The 19,492-nt window shown below is 32.6% G+C and overlaps 1 protein-coding gene across 1 annotated transcript in view; it reads right to left on the bottom strand.

The window, feature by feature from the left end:
• LOC128546210 (scavenger receptor cysteine-rich type 1 protein M160-like) overlaps positions 1 to 19,492 on the bottom strand; it is a 76,038-nt gene that overhangs the window by 18,710 nt on the left and 37,836 nt on the right. Inside the window, exons 29-30 of the mRNA XM_053523783.1 lie at positions 4,725 to 4,894; positions 226 to 373 (exon numbers count right to left, since the gene is read on the bottom strand). Of these exons, the coding sequence (XP_053379758.1) occupies positions 226 to 373; positions 4,725 to 4,894 (318 nt within the window). The remainder of the gene's footprint in view (positions 1 to 225; positions 374 to 4,724; positions 4,895 to 19,492) is intronic.

Here is a 19,492-nt window from a genome sequence, read left to right as displayed (position 1 = left end):
GCCGGTGCTCGGGGGCGTGAGAGGTGTTGCATATTTCATTACCTCTCATGAACAGACTCAATCAAACCGGGTCTCTATAATTCCTTTGCTTCCAAAGGACCTTTTTACAGATCTTATTTTGTACTAATCTTTTGTACTAATCTGTAGCGCTTTTATCTTAACCGTTTTTCATAAGTCATAAATAACTAGTAAGACCCACATTTATTAAACTCCATAAACACTTACCCAATCTTAAAACCTAACATATTGCAAAGAACGCTGGCATCCTTGATATCAAAGTCGTAATAACAAATAGTTCCCCAAACATTCTCGTAGTTAATTTCCACCAGACCAGTGTTGTGTGATCCATTGATTCGAATTGGCGTGTGTGGGCCTGAATAAAGTATAAACTTAATTTAGCAATTATAAATTGATTAGAAAAAACAACAACTTAAAACCTCTTAAAATACTTTTTGAGGGGTAATATACGAGGGGTGCTCAATCTATACCCGGATAAGTGCTTACATATGTACATTAATCGAAAATCTATGATACTGTAATATAATGTAGAAAAGGGAATATTTATTTGTTATTTCAAAACCAGTATTATTTGAAAGATAATTAATATGTTCTAGCATATACTGGTAACGATATGTGACTTCAACTGGCCAAAATGTGTTGTTGTTTTTTTTCCTTTTTTTTTTGCACTTTGTTCGTGAGTTTCTTTTCCATACTATGTTTTCTCAAGGCGGGTTAATATTTACGTGAAGTAAAGTAGAATCGTTACGCCAATAACGTCAAATCTTCAAAATATGTTATAAAAATGTTTGGCATACAGTTTTGGTCACTGCCTAAAAATAATCTTAGCGTTAGCACCGAAAATTAAGTAAAAGAGAAATTGCTTAACCGCATAAGGCTAAAAGCGACAATGTCCCGAAGAAAAAATTAGAGGCCGTGAGAATATAAGACTTATCGCGGATCAGACGTCCGAAGTAGATTAGTCGCGTTTTTAAACTTAATAAATCCTTGAGAAGGATCGGCAAATCACAGTACATTGTTACAAGCTATAGAATAATAGATACCAAAGGAATAATATATGAACACTTTTTACTTATTAACAGAAAGGCGTAGCTTATGTACTTAATGAACAGAAACACTGAACTTCCGGTAATTGCGAATTGTTTTGATTTGATTTATTAGAAATTAGTCATAGATGTTTCGTCAGATAAGGGGCAGTAATGTTGCTTAAATTAATATTTAATATGTTCTACAGTTCGTTATTTAAGAACTATTACTCAGTATTTCCTAATACATGACATTTTCAAATATCTGCAAAATATGAACAGAAAAAAAAGTTTTTAGAGCATCTTTTCAGGTATTTTTGAACACTTCTCGTACATAAATGAGACAACCCTTTTTCATTATCTTTCTTCCAAGTCTTCTTATCATAAGTAGCCGAAGGCGTTGAGTGTATTTAATATTCTTAATCTAGTATAGTATTTCGCTTGAAAGAAAAGTTTTTATTTTTTTGCTAAATGAAATCTATTCAATTCGCAATCCAGTTGAGTGCTAAAATTGGTAGTGAGAATATATTGATATTGATTAATTTTCCATCGGATGCATCAGTCTTTAAATGCAAATTGAATACTGAGTACGAGTTTTCTACATACAACCCAAAGCCGGCTGTCGAAAATAAATTTTCAATCTACGTTCTGATTCATCTATGAAAATGAAGATGTTTAACGTATACAGGTTTTGTTAACAGTTCCAACTATTTAAACACATGAGTCCTTAAATGACTTACTGGTACTGATGATAAACTCGAACAGATGATAAAGTCGACCACATTCAAATTATTCAATTGCAATTGGTTTTTTTATATAATTGACCATGCCGTCTAATAGCAAGCACTTACAACACCAACTGGTGTAAACAAAAACAAAATTGGTAAATATTCTATATAAATAAATGTCATATATTTGTCTATTTAAAATATATTTATCCAAAAGTACTGGGGAAAGAGGATGTTTTTTTTGCGCATGCTCACTGTCAACACATGAAGGCCTGACATTGAGTCACTTTTCATTACTTGATCGGAAATGACTGTTGCAGCATTTTTGGGAAAGTTTCAATACAATACTATGGAGATTTTCTTTTTAATGACAAAATGGTCGAATTTATCATCAGTCAACGTTCGTAGAGTCCCCATTTTACATACCCCTTTCAGGGCCTCACTTCTTGTGAGTTTGCTTACTAAATATAAATTTAAATTGTGTCAATTATTCAGTAAGAGCTAAGCTTTACTTCGATAACAACCACTGATATCAATTTGCAGAAATAAAAAAGTTACAGGTAAAAAACTTCATTTTCTGTTCGAGTTTATCATCAGTACCAGTAGCGTCACGGGACCATTTATATGCAAATGTTGTAGTGTAAATAAATTGGGTTACATCATAACTTACTGAACGTGATCAAAAACGTCTTTCAACTTACTACATGTAAGCACTGAAACAAAATTGTTAAAAGTGTGCAATTCATTTTGCAGTAATTCGTGGAAATTATATTAATGGAACGGAGTTGTAATATATACTCGTCACAGTTTTATCTATTGCGTTTGTTTGTCTCGGGTTTAACGCCGTTTTTCAACAGTATTTCAGTTATGTAACGGCGGACAGTTAACCTAACCAAGTGTACAAGTATTAACATATCCGCCGCTAGTAACTTCCAAATTCCCCACATGAATCACAGGTGGAGGAAAAATTAGAAAAATTATTTTCAATACGATGTCGTTTATCAAGTCGCCGCGGAGAACATACGCCTCGCCCAAGGATCGAACTTACGACCCCGCGATCAGTAGATCTGCACTCAGCATCCCTTTTGATGTCTATTACTGTAATTTATCCCAAAATAAAAAAAAATGCTGTACTACTGGACATCACACTACAAATTTCCACTTGTAGTGTTTTGTAATCCAGGACATTCTGGAGAATAAGGTGCTACCAACAGTATTATGATATTATCATGATATTGAACTATTTTTCTTCAATTCCAGTACGAATACATATATTGTATACTGGTCAAAACAGCTAAAAGGCCAGTAATCATTTCTCTGGAAGCTATGATTTTCTTTTGCTGAAATAACACAAATTTTAATTTAGTTTTGTGAAAAATTTCATTTTGGTATTAAAGACATTGATTTTTCATTGAATTAAAAAAAGTAAAATAAATAAATAAATGTAACATTATTGAAATAAATGCAATAATGAGATTTATGGGCTATCAGTTTTTATCGGTGTATATATACAGCATTTCATTATATACATAAACATTTTACTTTATCAAATACGTAAATATCTTCTAAATAAAGGCGTGTTAAGGATGTACAAGCGTTTTTTTTCAGGATTTCCGTCATTTTGAAAAATGTTTCTTCAAATATTTCTTTCTAACAAAATTTTTGCCAAAAATTAATGCTAAATAATTAAAATATGGCTAATAATGTACCATTTTACCAAACAGATTCTACTTGTTGCGAAAAACAATTCATTTTGGCTGGCATTTGCGTTAAATTTATGTAAGATGTACAATGGGGTAGGGGTCGGTAATTTTTGAAATATCTATGAATGTAGATCAGGGCTGGTTCTGATACTTTTCTGACTGATATATGTAATGATAAGCTACAACTGTAATAAACGTTTTCAACAAAGCACTTTATATTTTCCAGGAAATATAAATTAGAACAAAAAGAACTAAAACTATAAAAAATCTCCAGTTTTTAAACATTTTTTTCTAACTAGATCTCTTAGATGCACGGTGACCCCAACTTGTTTCTTTCCATTTTAAAGCATTTTTGCGTTTCGTAAAAGCTGCAAAATATTTTTAAAATCTTAACATCAGATTTGTTTTTGTAGATTTAAATACGTTTATTTCATTGAAAATGGGTGGAGTAATTATGTCAGCATGTAAAATGAAAGAGATTTGTTAGTGACATTTATGCGTATAATACTGATATCACCTTGTATTCATAGTAACCGGAATAACCTGAAATCCCTATAACATTTAGTGGGATATCATATGATTTATAAAGTACAGACATTTTTTTTTCAATTTTACAAAATTTCAAAAATGCTTAAACAGTGGGTGAAGAAAATGCCCTATCAAATTAAAACAAGTTCGGTGACCAGTGCTTTTTCCTCTCTTATTTGTCTTAGAAACTAATGTTTCTTTAGCTCACAGAGTATGAAAAGATTCTTAACGTTAGAATAAAAAATGATCATACATCCTTAAACGTGCGGAAATGCACATGCTAAATGTAAGAAATTGTTGCTTAAAAACTTTAACATTTGTTTAAAGCCAGTGTTACATTCTGCGATTGACCTATAGCGTTTTATATTTATGAGGTTATTTTGATGATGTCTCCCATGATACCTGACATGTTTGCTTATATTTTCCTAAAGAATTAAATTGTCTGCACACAAAAGAAAGACATAGTAATACATTACCTAACCGATTTATGGATATGAGCTTTAGATTACTGGTGTTAATAATTTCTGCCTATTGTTTTAATAGTCCACTGGCCATTAATACGGGTTCATCGAAAAGAGCAGTTCTTATCAAGATTTATTGGAAAGTATAATAAATCAGGTATATAAATAAATGATAAAATGGTCTAGACGAAGGCAGACAAGCACGTGATGGTTAGCTGTTTAATGGGAGGATTGTAAATAAGTAGAAAACTGTATACGTACGGCAGTTAACGCTGACGGCCGCATTCGAACTGTTGCAGCCTGAAGAAGTAACATACCAAGGAAGTGACACACATTCCTGCAAGTCAATCTCGTCTCCGTCACATTGTAATTGATTGATGGTGGTAGAATATGGGCTTCCAAACGCATTTCCGTAATAAATAGTTGCATTCCTAGACGAACAATTAAAATAAATATTTCAAGTTATCATGCAAAAACTACGTGGCATATTAAGTATACAACTGATTTGATCAAGGAACAAGAAATTTCTTTTTAAAAACATAAACGGCGTAGAGGTAATAATGGTTGGCGCATGGAAAAAATAAAATTAAACAGAATGTACAGACATAAAAGATTTGGATATGTATATATGAACACATGATTTATTTGAAAATATTTCCACTACGCAGCAAATTTAAATGATCAACAGATATCCTTTCAGTGATAGAAGGTCAAAATGATTTTGGCGTCCTCTGCCGATTCTGATACAATCTCGTGTTGGGTCAGAACCCCACATAAGTAACCCACTAACACAATATCTCGATCCGCATACAATTAGTTGAACTAGAAAAAGCTAAAGCAGTTAAAAACCTGAAATAAAAATAAAACCCGAGAAGTTTTTGAATCACTAGCGACCCCGACAATTCTAATAACTCGATTAAGTTCTCAGTTTTAATAAAACTTAAAGCAAAATATCAAGTTGGAGTCAGTTGAACATTTGCAGGTTGGGAGAACTTCAATAACTGCTGAAATATTTTTTATTTGGGTAAAGTAATAGGTAAATACTTACATACAATGATGGAATAGTGTTTTGTTTTGTTTTTTTTTTTCAATCTAATTTGCACATTATTCTTGTTTGCAATATTTTTTTTTATCATTACTTTTTTGAAATTTAAGATTTTTCAGCAGACCTACTGGCCTCCATTGGTGTTGTTATTGTTTTCGTCAGCACTTACCACAGCAAGGATCCAGTGGGGAACGACCCCTGGTGTCAATTTATGTAGGGAATAACTCAGTTTCATGAAATAATAGCAACGAATTGTTAAAGTTTCTTCTTTATTTTCACGAAGAACATTAATTTGCCAGGTGTGCGAAACCGCGTACAGTGCGAAACCAGCACCACTCATTCATCTGTAAGCGAGGTGGAGAAGTTTACTTTCAGTTTCTCTTGCAATGATAAACTACTAAAGACTTAAAATTAGAATAAAACATTCTAGTTATGGGTAACAACACTAGTCTACTAAATATGCTCTGTTGAATATCTGCTTTCTGATATTCAATGTCATTTAAGACTACGTACTAAATGCTTTATCTTTTCAGCGCACACCTGTTCCGAATCCAGATTACTATAGAATATAGGTCAAAATATATGTCATACAGCTACGCCGAAAAAGTTATTTGATATTTTTATATCTCAAAACACAAAGACGCACAGGTGTACGTGAAGTTAATTTGCATACATGTTCATTCATACTGTTATTGATTCTCATTTCCATTACATTAATAGCACTTTTGCATTACATTAGTAGCAGTTATGTGATATTCTGCATTTTTGCCGTTAAATAAAATAAAACTATTTTTTAAAAACATGTTTAATGGTGAAATCTATGAAAATTGTATATAATAAGTAATTATAAGCTTTTATTTGTACAATTTTAGGTCTGTTTAAGTGATTCAAAGTGCGTTTTGCAATCGTTTTATTTACGAAAGATATGTGATCTGTTGGATAATTTCAAACAAATATCCAAACACAAATTTTGCAATGACAAAGACAAATCATATGAACTATTTTAATCTCGTAAAACTAAGTGGAAAATTCAATGCTGACGCCGGTCTATTATGATTTCTGGTTAAATGGTTAGTTTAAAATGTTCCTTAGTGTGCCTTCATTTTCAGTTGAAGTTCTAAACTTTAAAGACAACTGCATATTTCTCTACGTTTTATATAAGTGTGATCAGCTTGCGAATTATTCCATGCTTAAACGTACTTTTTTACAGTTTACTGTAATATAATAAGTATAAAATTTCCCCATCGGATATATGGACATAATAACGTTCGTATGCATTGCTCCCATCTTTTTGCTTTGTCTATATACTTTGTATACATATATATTATTCATACATCTATACACAAGTTCATATTACAGAGTTTCGATCTTTTCAAATACAAAATACAAATACAAATACGTGGCATTTATATAGCGCAAAAATTATAAAGTATTCTATTGCGCTTTACAATTACATAACACACATTTAAAATATATACATACAAAATATGAACAGGATTCTAGAACTTAGAGATTTGGACATGTATAAATACTATTTTACACCACTTCTGCTATTTTGTATTTTAACAATACTACACTCATTGTTCATGAAACTGCCTCAATAAATGTGTTTTCAGTTTTTATCTAAAGCTGGCTTCAGACTGAATGTTTTTCAGATAGCTAGGCAGATCGTTCCACCATTTGGGACCAACGACTGCCGTAGATCTGTCTGCTAATTTTGTTCGCCGTCTAGGGATGTTAAAGTTAGTGACACTTTGTGAGCGAAGTCTGTATCGTTGTCGAGTAGGTACAAACATTTCCCTCAGATATATTGGAGCTGTACCATTGATGACACGGAAGACTATTACTAAAACTTTGAACATGACTCTAGCCTTAACTGGAAGCCAGTGTAATTCTTTTAGAAGTTCGGCACTTGGTTTCTCATAGGAAGCATACTTGACTACTTTAGCGGCATGATTTTGGACTCGCTGTAGTTTATTGATTTGGTAGGCTGGAATTTCTGTAAATAAACTGTTGCAGAAGTCAATGTGAGAATGAACCAATCCATGCACTAATAATTCAGTTGACTTTTGTGTGAGATGAGAGATCAGCTGGATATTTCTGCACCACTCGGTTAAGTTCTATTTACATTACAGGTTAATAAATGTATCAGTCACTTTGAGGCATTTCGCGACTAATCATCGTAAACCAACTAACATCGTCCGTTAAAAGAATGGCCGCGATTATTTCAATAACGACGCCGAATTACGAGAAATATTTTCAGTTTTCGAAGTAATTTTCTAAAAATGTGCTTGTAGAACTAAATAATCTTAGTCCTTTTTTTAGTATTTATTCATTGTAAGCAAGTATTTTTCTTATTTGTTGTTTGAAAGTTCAATTCTGCGGGTCTAATAAAGAAAAGCACGATTGGCTGTAACCAATCGCGATGGTAGTTACGAATGCGCATGTCAACCAAAAAAATGAAACAACGAATCTCTGATAAATTAGAATGCTTCCTTTTAGAAACAAATGAGAAATGGTATACATTTATGTAATTCAAAGCTTGTGAAATAAAAGCATTTGTAGATATATTTGATACTAATCACGTTAAAGAATTTACTGCATTTAAGTGTACCAGTAATGCCGCTTTATCCACAAATTTTGCTGTTTTAATTTTTAACGTATAACCATAGTACTCCGAATTAAATTGCAAAATACGGCTAATTTCTCAGACCGATACTTTCACAATGATAAAAAGTAAGTACTAGAAACGGTTTATGTGTACCAAAGCGCTGCAATACAAAGGTTAATCATCATTATTTTGCAAAATATACTGTCATTTCATATGACAATCAGGCTTGTCAAAACTGTTTATTTTTTATAACCTTTAATGTGATGAATATGTACATGTACATGTACGCCCTAAATAGGATAAGTCAATTCATAAATATATGGCAATTTATATATATTTGTATTCTACTGTATCTAAACTATTGACAAACCAAACGCGTTTGAATCTTTTCTCAAAAAAAACAACAACAACAAAACAACTACAAAGAAAAAAAACACAAAAAAAAAACCAGACAATCAGTCTTTCTTTTTCCTAAAAGCTACACGCTCTGAATTACTGTGAAACAATTTTGGTAAGTATTACTTTAATCATCTGTATGTGACATTTGATCATTGACAAGTTGGACTGAAAAAGCTGGACAGAAGAATTAGATTTTAACACGATTATTCTAAGCATAAGTGGGACTATTGCGCTCAACAACGCGTCTCATGCGCATCGCGCCCGCTTTCAGATTGTTTAAATCTTAGCACGTAAGCTGGTATCACAGTTACAACTTTTGGGAATTGATTGTAATTTCACACTCTTGTTCAATGTAGCGATTCAATGTGATGATGATATGTCATGCAATGCACATATTACACAACACCTTTGTTTTGACTTTGCCTATTCTTCGACTTATTTATATAATTAGGACATTAGAAAAATGTATTTTTTTTTTGTTTTTCATAAAGTTTAGCCCCTTTTCCGGTTTAGCAAGATCAGTTTTAGTGACAAGGCGGTTGAAGAGCCAGGCGTTGCTGTCCTCAAAACAGTTTTTGTTATTTAGAAGGATATTGTTGTGATGATTCTACCCACACAATAGCCAGTAGAATATATTAAAGCAATTATGTGCTTATATATTATAGAACACTGGTTAGGTAAACTGCTCGCCGTGGCATAACTGAAAACATTTTTGAAAAGAGGTGTTAAACCCACAAAAACATCTTGTGGTCAGTGTAATATATGCACATAGAAGCAATATTTTTTAGAAATTTGGTTTTATAGTGTATATGTATGTGCGGGAACGTCTTTGTGTGTGTGATGGAGTGGGGGGTGGGGGGGGGGGGGGGGGGTGAGGAGATGGGAAAATGAAATATAGCTTCTAACAGACATATTTTAGCTCAATGTTTGATATTAACTTTCCCCTATCAACCCGCTTTACACTCTGAAAGGTAACTTCAATGTATGCTCCAGACACGAATCATAACCTTCAGAATATACATTTGAGTTCAATTTGTGACTTAACCTTTGTCTGGTCGATCTGGTTTTTGTACACGACACATTGTCCATCGCCATATTACTGGCTTGTATGTCAAGTTAAATCACTAGTTTGAATGGTTTTTATGTTATGCCTCAAACACGGAAAAAGACTGACGGACAGAATGACTTACGCGCCATCACATAATATACCCTGTTTCCAAAACCATAAAAATATGTTTAATCCGCAGTTATAATTGGATTTTTGCAGCGAGACTTTATCTGCTTGTAAGTAGTTTTAAAATCGTTAAACACAGACACGTTGTATAAACTCAGAAAATGTATAAAATATATTCTTACACGATCCATAGCAATTGCTGTATAAGCAATAGAAAACAACTTATGTAAGATTATGCGATTAAATATTCTTGGCTGTTCCATTTTACCCCATACTATAGAAACAGAAATTGAATTGAGAGAGAATCAACTTCTTTCCATTAGTATTCAAGTATTAAACGCTAGCAAAACAACATCAAATCATTATGATAAAGCTTAAGTACGGAGCAATAAACCAGTCAAAACGATGTTACGTCATACACAAATTTATATCTTAACACTAGGTCAAATAACAAAACCTGTGCGTATTTGTATTTGATAATTCTATTCACAAATATTTTGTAAGTTGTAAGCTTTATAGTTTATAAATACTCCTTTGATTCCGTTATGTTACAAGGGCGTAGAAAGGAGGGGAGGTGGGGGGGGGGGGGGGGGGGGGGAAGGGGCTGCGAACTCACTCCCATTTTTCGATATTTTATTCCATAAAAATGCATCTAATGCCATTTTATATGCTTTTCTGTATATTCTTGGGTCGCTTCTCTCGCAAACTTACATATATTAATAAATTTCTAAGCGCGTTGTCATCTACTGAGATGCAAAATAGTTATTACTTCAAACATGCTCGCGATTATTTAACTGCAGTAAATATGACAATTTGGGACATACAACAATATACTACATCCCGATGTTGGAAATATAGAAATCCACTACTCGCCCAAAATATCACTTAATGCTGTTGCGTGGTGGTTACATGACGTCGCCTAGTCTGTTACAGGAGGTTTTCCGATGCAGCTTGAATCTTGTGAAGATATTTGTCCTTACTAACCTGCGCTAAAGCAGTTCAACCCGATTATCTACCGAAATATAAACCTTTCACTAAGAATAACACGTGCGTTGCCAGTTTCAGTCAATCTAAATAATCTAAATATATACATCAAAGTTTGTTTGAGAAGATTCTCCCAATGCGGTACAAATGCCATGACAGATGGCTAGCCATCATGGCTAGCCCTGATCAATATTCACAAATCGTTTTGTAATGATATTGTATTTATGATTTTTCGCCAACCTTTGTCTATCACATTTGAAAAATGTAGTTAATATGCACCAGGCGGTCGCACTGCTTTTGCTTATTTGTTGGAGGTTTTCTTAGGAGAATTGTTTTGTGGTTTATGTAAAACCATGCCAAGCTTACATAACCAGACACATAACTTTCTCAAGTGAAAAAAAAACAAGTTATGTGTATTTTATGTCAAGATGAAATGATAATTACAGATCAACAAGAAGTATGTAATGTTTTTAACAATTTCTTTTTAAGTGTTGCTCAAATATAGCAAATAACACAATATCCGTAGACGAAAATCTTCCTATTATAACATCTATAAAATCAAATAATAATGTTCAATCTGAACTTTTTTCACACAGTCGAATATTCTTTAATAGATTAACAAATAGATAAATTAAGTATTAAAAAGGACACTGGCGTTGATGGCATCTCACAAAAGTAACTTAAATTATCAAAACACACTGTTTCAAGACATATTACCTCTATGATGAAACTCAGTCTTCAAAGAAAATTTGGAAATAGCACAAGTTAAACCTTTACACAAGAAGGTCCTTAGATAACGGACGATATAGTCGTGTCAGCTAGTATATTACCCGCGGTTTCTAAGATACTTTAAAGCGCAATAAAACAATTAATCCCATTTTGACCAACATTTCAACACATATGTGTCAGCATTAAGATCAGATTATGACCGTCAAACAACTCTGCTTTGATGAATTGAAGATTAGAAACAGGCATTATATGAGAATAAATGTATATTGTTTGCCCTCTCAAATTAAATGTTAATTGTATCTGAAAATTCTTTCAAGTTGATTGTCAGCTACGTAAGGGAAAGAAACGTGTATCAAAATAGGACAATACAAAAGGGATATTCTTTTCAAGAAGTAGATAAAGGTGTTCCTCAAAGCTCGGTATTAGGTTATGTGCTTTTTAACATTTTCCTTAGTGACATATTCCATTTTTATCCCAAATGACACTAGCCTTGATTTCAGTAAAATGACGTTAAAGTTTTGTTTTTTATACAATAACCATTGGTAATAAAGTCAATAATATCTTACGAAAGGTTAAAGTGAATACGTTTCAACATTATTGCGCTGGCAATGAAATGAATGATTTATGATTTTTTGACTTTGAAGTCCACACGCCATTTATGCTGTACACATGTATGAATCTGGGTCAGACAGTACATGCACTAATTGCTCTGATGATACGCGGATATTTAAAGTGCAGGGCGGAATTATGACTGTTATGGTAGTTATTTATCTTTAAATTCAATTCTTTTGGTTTTTAAGTCACAAAATGTGATCAGACTGCTTCGTTTATTGATTTATCGAGGATAATTGAAATCTGGATGCGTAAAATGGCGCTGTTGACATTTCGATCCGGCAATCTGCTGTCAAATACTTAACATCAGAATTGTTTGGCTGTTCTTACTATTCATATGGCAGAGTATCATTGTAGTCAAGACAGTCAGATATCTACTCTTTGAACAAGTGGATCAACTCTTTTCTTTTTCGGAAATATACTAAATTCGGACAGTGAAGCTAGTATCAGTGTTGAAGCTGTGGACGAGACTGGTGATTATTTAAATGAAAACTCTGCACGTGTTCATATTGACTAGTCTGATTGTTAACAACCCGACAATATAGAAACTGTAAAACAGAATAACTTTAAATCTCAAGGACATGGCTGTGTATGTGTAAACACAGAAAGGGCCAACAGTATGAGAAAAAAAAAGAAAATATTACTTTCATGGCCAAAAGGTATGTCGAGAAATTGATGCTTTTGCATACGGTATTTTCGATTATAAGACTACATGGCAATGTTGGCGAATTCCCTAAATATACTCATACTAGCTGATACAAAGCACATAAAGCAGTTCCTTGTTTCTTATGGACCACACAAGTTAGCACATGTTTGTGACCTTCATTTTGCTGTAGCACAGGAAAATGAATTTAGAAAATCTACCTGTCAGTTTTAAAAATATGCCTTGAAAATTGTGCGTATTTGTTTATTATGTAACGTCAATGGATCTCTGTCTGAATTGCCAAAAATAAGATTAAAGTATAAGGAATAGAGGAAATCTGACAGAGGAAAAGAAGTTGGAAAACCTCCATATATATCAAGACCATATTCATTAAGTAAATGCCAGAGAGACTAATATAGACTTCAATGTGAAAGTGCAAAACAACAATATGCTGATCTCTCAGCTGCAGAAAAAAACAGACGTAGATGTTTTTTAAACTATCCTATCACATTTGTGTATACTTACATGGTCATTATGTAATTGTAAAAGATGAAAACAAATGTACAACTACACAAAAAAATGATGTCTGGAATGTCACTTTTTGTTATAATAGCAACTAAAATAGGTCTTTTTTAAAAAAAAAATCATATGATTAGCAGTGAAATTTAAGGACGAAGCATTTCTACAAGCAGTATACAATCAATAATCTGCTTTTCATTTTAACCACTGGTAAACAGTCAAATGTATTTATTTTTCACTAAAAAGCATGCAAGTACTAAATAAATAAAAAATGTTTTTATTTTTCAGGACAACCTCCAGTAATCAGAAGTATAAATGACAAGTAGTGGTTTGACTATGCCCAACAAGTATTGTACCCACACTACGCTCAGCAAGTAGGGTCCATGTATTTTTAAAACACTACACGTAAATTTGGACGTTTTGGTGTTTGTCGTAAATCTTCAGGTATAAGATTTTTAAAGTTTTTGTTTACATTCATATCAGTGTCAGTATCAGCATTTCTTTAGATATTTTACTGTGAAACCATCAATATTGGTGGAGGATTATTTTTGTGGATTTCATTTGATGCATCCATCCGTTAAATCAAACTTAATTTTATTGCACGTTGGAATTTAATGAGCCACCTTCATGGAAATTTGGTAGAGTGAAATTATCTAGCGGAAATGTATGCTTTGTGTAGACTTGAATTTACTTAAATATATTCTTTTCACTATTTTTTTGTATATCCCTGTAATGGGATTGAAAACATTGCATTACTGTATAATAAAACATATATATCAAGCAATATCAGTAGACATTCACTTTGATTTTAGATATCTGTTTTAATGGACTATCTATATCTCTAAAGATTTAATGATAAACAGTTTTGGTCAATATTGAATCACCATATTTTAATGAGTTCCTTGAATACATTACTTTTATTATAATAAACACTGTACAGGTTCTTAGGTATCTCAGATTATGAAAAATACAGTATTATTGTTGGAAAAGGGCCAACAGTGTAGTTTTACAACATCATAGTTATACAGGAAAAATGTTTTACTGCATATGTACAATTGCAGTTGGCAAAATAATAACAACACCGTTATAAGGTAAAAATTCTAAATAAATAAAGAAATATGATTATTAAGTACACAGTATAAACATTGAAACATGAATGTCACAGTGTGATCATACAGTTCAGCTCACAATATTACAAACATGATATGCATACTTCTATAATAAATAAAAAAATATATCTTCATTTAATCTAATAAACATTTAATATTGCATATTTTGTAGAACACAACATACTACATTTAAATTTTAGTTGTATTATTTAGAAGCATGCTACTTGGTAGCATTTAATTACTTTAATAAAGTGATGCTCTATTATGTACAAAGGAAAACACCTAAGTTTGCTACTTAAAACGTTTATATTTTCTAAGAATAATTTGTTGAAGTATACCATTATCTTAGTAATTGAATATGGTATGTTATGATGAGACTACATGATGACCTACAGTACAGCCTGATGCAAGTCGGGCATACAAAATCCAGCCTTACTGGAACTTTGGAATATAAACGGAATTAATTATTATATTACTTCATTTTTGTTTCTTTCATACAGCCGCCATTTTATTCTAGAACTAAAACAATATGTATATCAGAAATGAAGGCGGTATTCAACAGTATTTGTGACCTAGTACTATAGTATTTATGTCTGTTCATAAAGGCTTTCCATCATACTTGTTAAGTCTGATGGCGTCACAAGACATACGGTAAAAGATATTTCTAAGACGGTCTCCGATTCTTCTCGCGGCGGACACAGCATTCCCCAGCTAGTGGATGACCCAAACAAACACATCAACAAAGGTCAGTGTCATCATTTTTTTGCATTTTTTCAAGCAGTGTATCGAATATAAAAAATCGGGGAATGGTAGGCGATGTAGATATGATTAAACTTTACAGAGAACTTTAAGTTTGCTAATTCATTCTTAATTTGTGGTCGTGGTGATGATTACCATCAAACTTGATTTTGCAATAAATTTCGCGATTTCGTCATAAAAGCAATTTCATTGTCATATATTTACATTTTACGTAATATTAAGGACGCTCGCTACAGTTTCGTAATTTTTTTCTCAATAATAGATTTTGATGAAATGTTTTGTATTAAAAGATCATGTTATGATGTATTGAAAAATGAAATAAAAATACTAGGTCACCAGCTTTTTTCAATTTAATTTGGCCTTAGATATGGTGCTATATTAAACATTTTTCAAAATTTCTGTAATCCTAAAATATCTCTCAGTAAAGTACAATAATCAGCATAAATTTGATTATCTAAGCATTTTTGTAACGGAAAACAATATCTCCTTTTGAAACATGCTCAGGAAAATCAAAAGAACATGATTTTGTAAAGAAAGGTATACTTGTTCAGCAGACCCAATGGCTATTTTTGCATATTTTGTCAGTTTTAAGTTGGTACTTCTGCTATTTTATCGAGTTTCACATAATAGAATTTAATCAAACTCTGCACATACCTTTGGTTATGTCTACCTAATCTAAAACACAAAGAAAATTGATAGGTCACCATATTAGATTTCGCTTAAATCAAATTACAACGAGATCGGGTGTGGCGGGCATTTATACAACGCAGGTTGGTACGAAATACTCTTTCAGTGCTTGAGCAAATGACTTAGAAATATATTTATAACATTTTCAAACGGCAGATTTCTTACTAAGCGGATTTTAAGGTGTTTCTGAAGCATTTTGATGTCGAAGAACGATGAAAGTTTCCGCCCTTTTTTTAACAAAACCTATAGTTTACGAATGTACGGTACGGGTACGGAACGGGAATAGAAACAGCTGTGACTCAATGCAGAGTTTGAGCGCTAGTATAAATAACAGACTCCAGTATATATCGGATTGAAGCAATTTGAACTAAAAGTACTTTGAATGTATATATTTTGTAACCATGGCGATACTTACCCTAACCTTTAGTCAGTATATTATACATTTTGTACATTAAATGCATGCGAACATACAATAATTTGCGAATTTTTGCCGTACGCGACATTAGATAATCACTTCCGGGCATGCGCAGAAGACCGTACCAAGTCTGCAGTGAGCTACATCACAACCAGATTGTCACGGTGTTGGGGTTTAATATCGACCCGTCCGGAAAAACTGTAGCGAGTGCCTTTAAGAAGCAAACCGAGTAGGCGTGAGATAGCTGTAAAATATACAATGCATTTGGAAATAAGATATGTACCGAAAATGGTTCGGGAGTACAATAATTCACTTTTTATTGTGACAGATATCTCTGTCGTAAAGGAGATCTCGATAGTCATGTCGCTAAGGAGATAGCTATGTGTTGCATGAACAGAACTCTGTGTTCATAATTTAAAAGTTTCAATATTTACCTTGGGTTGTCCTCATTTGAAATAATATAAAGCTACTGTTCCATTTGATATACATATGTATGAATTTTCCAAGTTTTGTTTTTATAAAGATTTTTCATGAGTATATAATTGTTCATTTTGAATAGTTGTATATTCTGCTTACTCTTTTGCTCAGGTGAGTTATTGTGATCACTCGATGTCCGTCATCAGTCGTCTGTCTGTCTCGCTGTCAACATTTAGCTTATGTATGCAATAGAGGCTGTATTTTCCAATTGGCTTTCATGAAATTTAGTCAAAATGGTTGTCTTGTTTAAATCTAGGTCAAGCAAGAAAATGTATTATATGGGTTCAAAAACTAGGTCACTAGGTCAAATTCAAGAAATACCTTATCTATGCATTTTACACTCTATCGTTATGAAATTTAATGAGAATGTTTGTCTGGATAAAATCTAGGATAAATTTGAATATGGGTTGACTGGAATTAAAAACTAGGTCACCTGGTTAAATCAACGGAAAACTTTGAATATGTGATAGAGGCTGAAGTTTTTCAATTGATTTTCATGAAATTTGGTCAGAATGACTGCCTTGATGAAATCTAGGTCAACTTTTAAAATGGGTTATCTTGGATCAAAAACTAGGCCACTAGGAAAAATAAAAGAAAAAAATGTGTTTTGCAATTGCAACTGTATTTTATACCGGACAAATGCGATGCTGGCGACTTATGAAAAAAACCTGAAATTGAAAATGCGCGAATTAAAGTCCGAGCGAAACTGCCATTTTGCCGTTTGCGCGCAATTTCATGCTAGCGAATTTAAATGATTTCACAGTACATGCATAACGAAATGCGATTACTGGCTCGGGCATGGTATTTTTTTTTATTTTTTTTTCTTTCATAACTTCGCAGTTTAATTATGCTAATTCAAATTCTAAAGAAAAATAATTTTACTCAAAATCTGAAGTCACGACCCTATCGACAAATGCGTCTGATTCATTCATATAAAAGATAAATTAATAGAAATGAAAACAGCCGAGAATATTAGAATTTCAATTATAAAGAAAGTTCCTAAATTTAGAATTCGATCACTGCAGTAAATAAGTCAGTAATTGTATGTTTAATTGAGGTTGCTAATTAATGCGTACATTGTTAAAACACTAAGTACATTATGATTAGCCTCCACTTAAAGTTGTCCTATAAAGTTTATCCAGCTCGTAAATCAGCATGACTGTTTAAAACTTTCAGATTTTAGATTCATTAGTGCATTGAACGTGCTCATACAATGGTGAAGTCACAGCGAATCTGATATTTGTACAAAGTACATTTTATTCACCAGTACGTACAAACAAACTGGTCGTGTCCTCAACGAAAAGCAATTATGGTATCAATATATTCAGATATGATTTTACAAGCCTTGTAAAATCATACCTGAATGTAATATATAGTGTAATAGGTAGCGTAAACAAGTATCAGAGCCACTTCTACTAAAGTTACAGGCAACCCTTGCTTTTCACAAGATAATTTCACGCATTATTTATTCTCTAACTGAATCTATCTTTTTTATAGATAATGTAGAACATGCCGATTGTAAGAAAATATAGCCCACCCCCTTGGATCAATAGTGAAAGTGAAGATCTCTTGATCATGGGCTTTGAGTTTGAACCCCCTGACTATTTTACAATGTGTTTATAGGAGGACTTGATAGTTAGTTGCTGAGAACGAGTTAGTTCTGGTGCTGAATCCAAAAGTACTTGTTAATACGACACTAAATACAAAACAAGTAAAATAGATATAAGAAAATGTAAGAAATATGTATTATACAAATGATGTATAAATATAAAAATGAGATAATTGAATTGTATCTCGTAAGTGGACATAACTACTATCCGGATACAATCAACACTGCTCAAAACTGTTGATGCAACACAGAGCTATCTCCTTAGCGACATGACTATCTCCTTCACGACAGAGCTATCTCTCACAATAAAAAGTGAATAATTTTACTCCCGAACCATTTTCGGTACATAATTTATTTCCAAATGCATTGTATATTTTACAGCTATCTCACGCCTACTCGGTTTGCATCTTAATATTAGTTAAAATGTAAATATTTGACAATGGAAGTGCTTTTATGACGAAATGGCCAAATTTACTACAAAATCAGCGTGTTGGTAAACATCACCACGACCACAAATTAAAAATGAATTAGGAAACTTAAAGTTCTCTGTAAAGTTAAATCATATCTACATCGCCTACCATTCCCCGATTTTTGATATTCGATACACTGCTTGAAAAAAATGCTAAAAATATGATGACACTCACCTCTATTTATGTTCCTTTATCGCGACGTGCACTACCTCGGAAGATGCGACAGAGCAGTTTATCATAAATCCTCTTAAAGAGGTAGCTCTGTAGATTACCAGGCGTGAATACGATGCCCATAGAATTACTTATTACCTGTCGAATAACTGTTTTCCCAAACCTGACGTAAGTGTTGCACACTTACAAGCGGATGGCTATGCAAACAGGTTACATGTTAAATCGCAATAGCTATACTACAAGTAAAATAATAATTGAATTAATTTTGTACTTTATCTCCTTCGTTAACTTTGGCATTTATGTGGCAAATTGTACTGAATGAAGACATGATACAAAGCAGAAGTGTGTTGTGATTAAGTAAATGGATGATGTACTAAGAAAATTTAATTTAGGAGATCATGTTTTTATCCGATAAAAGCTTTGAAACATCATCTATAAAAAAGCCTTCTGAGATGAGATTATGTAGAATGTCTTTCGTAATATCGACCTGTGACGGACCACATTCATCTTTTATCACTCTGATTTGTCCAGTTCCAAACTTGATACAATCATTTCATAAATGAATCCCTTTTCCATACTCATTATTCATAATTGTTTCATTTCGTAAACATAGATA

Source organism: Mercenaria mercenaria, chromosome 2, assembly GCF_021730395.1.
Source record: "Mercenaria mercenaria strain notata chromosome 2, MADL_Memer_1, whole genome shotgun sequence".
Lineage (NCBI taxonomy): Eukaryota > Metazoa > Mollusca > Bivalvia > Venerida > Veneridae > Mercenaria > Mercenaria mercenaria.
This window is presented reverse-complemented; position numbering and strand designations above follow the sequence as displayed.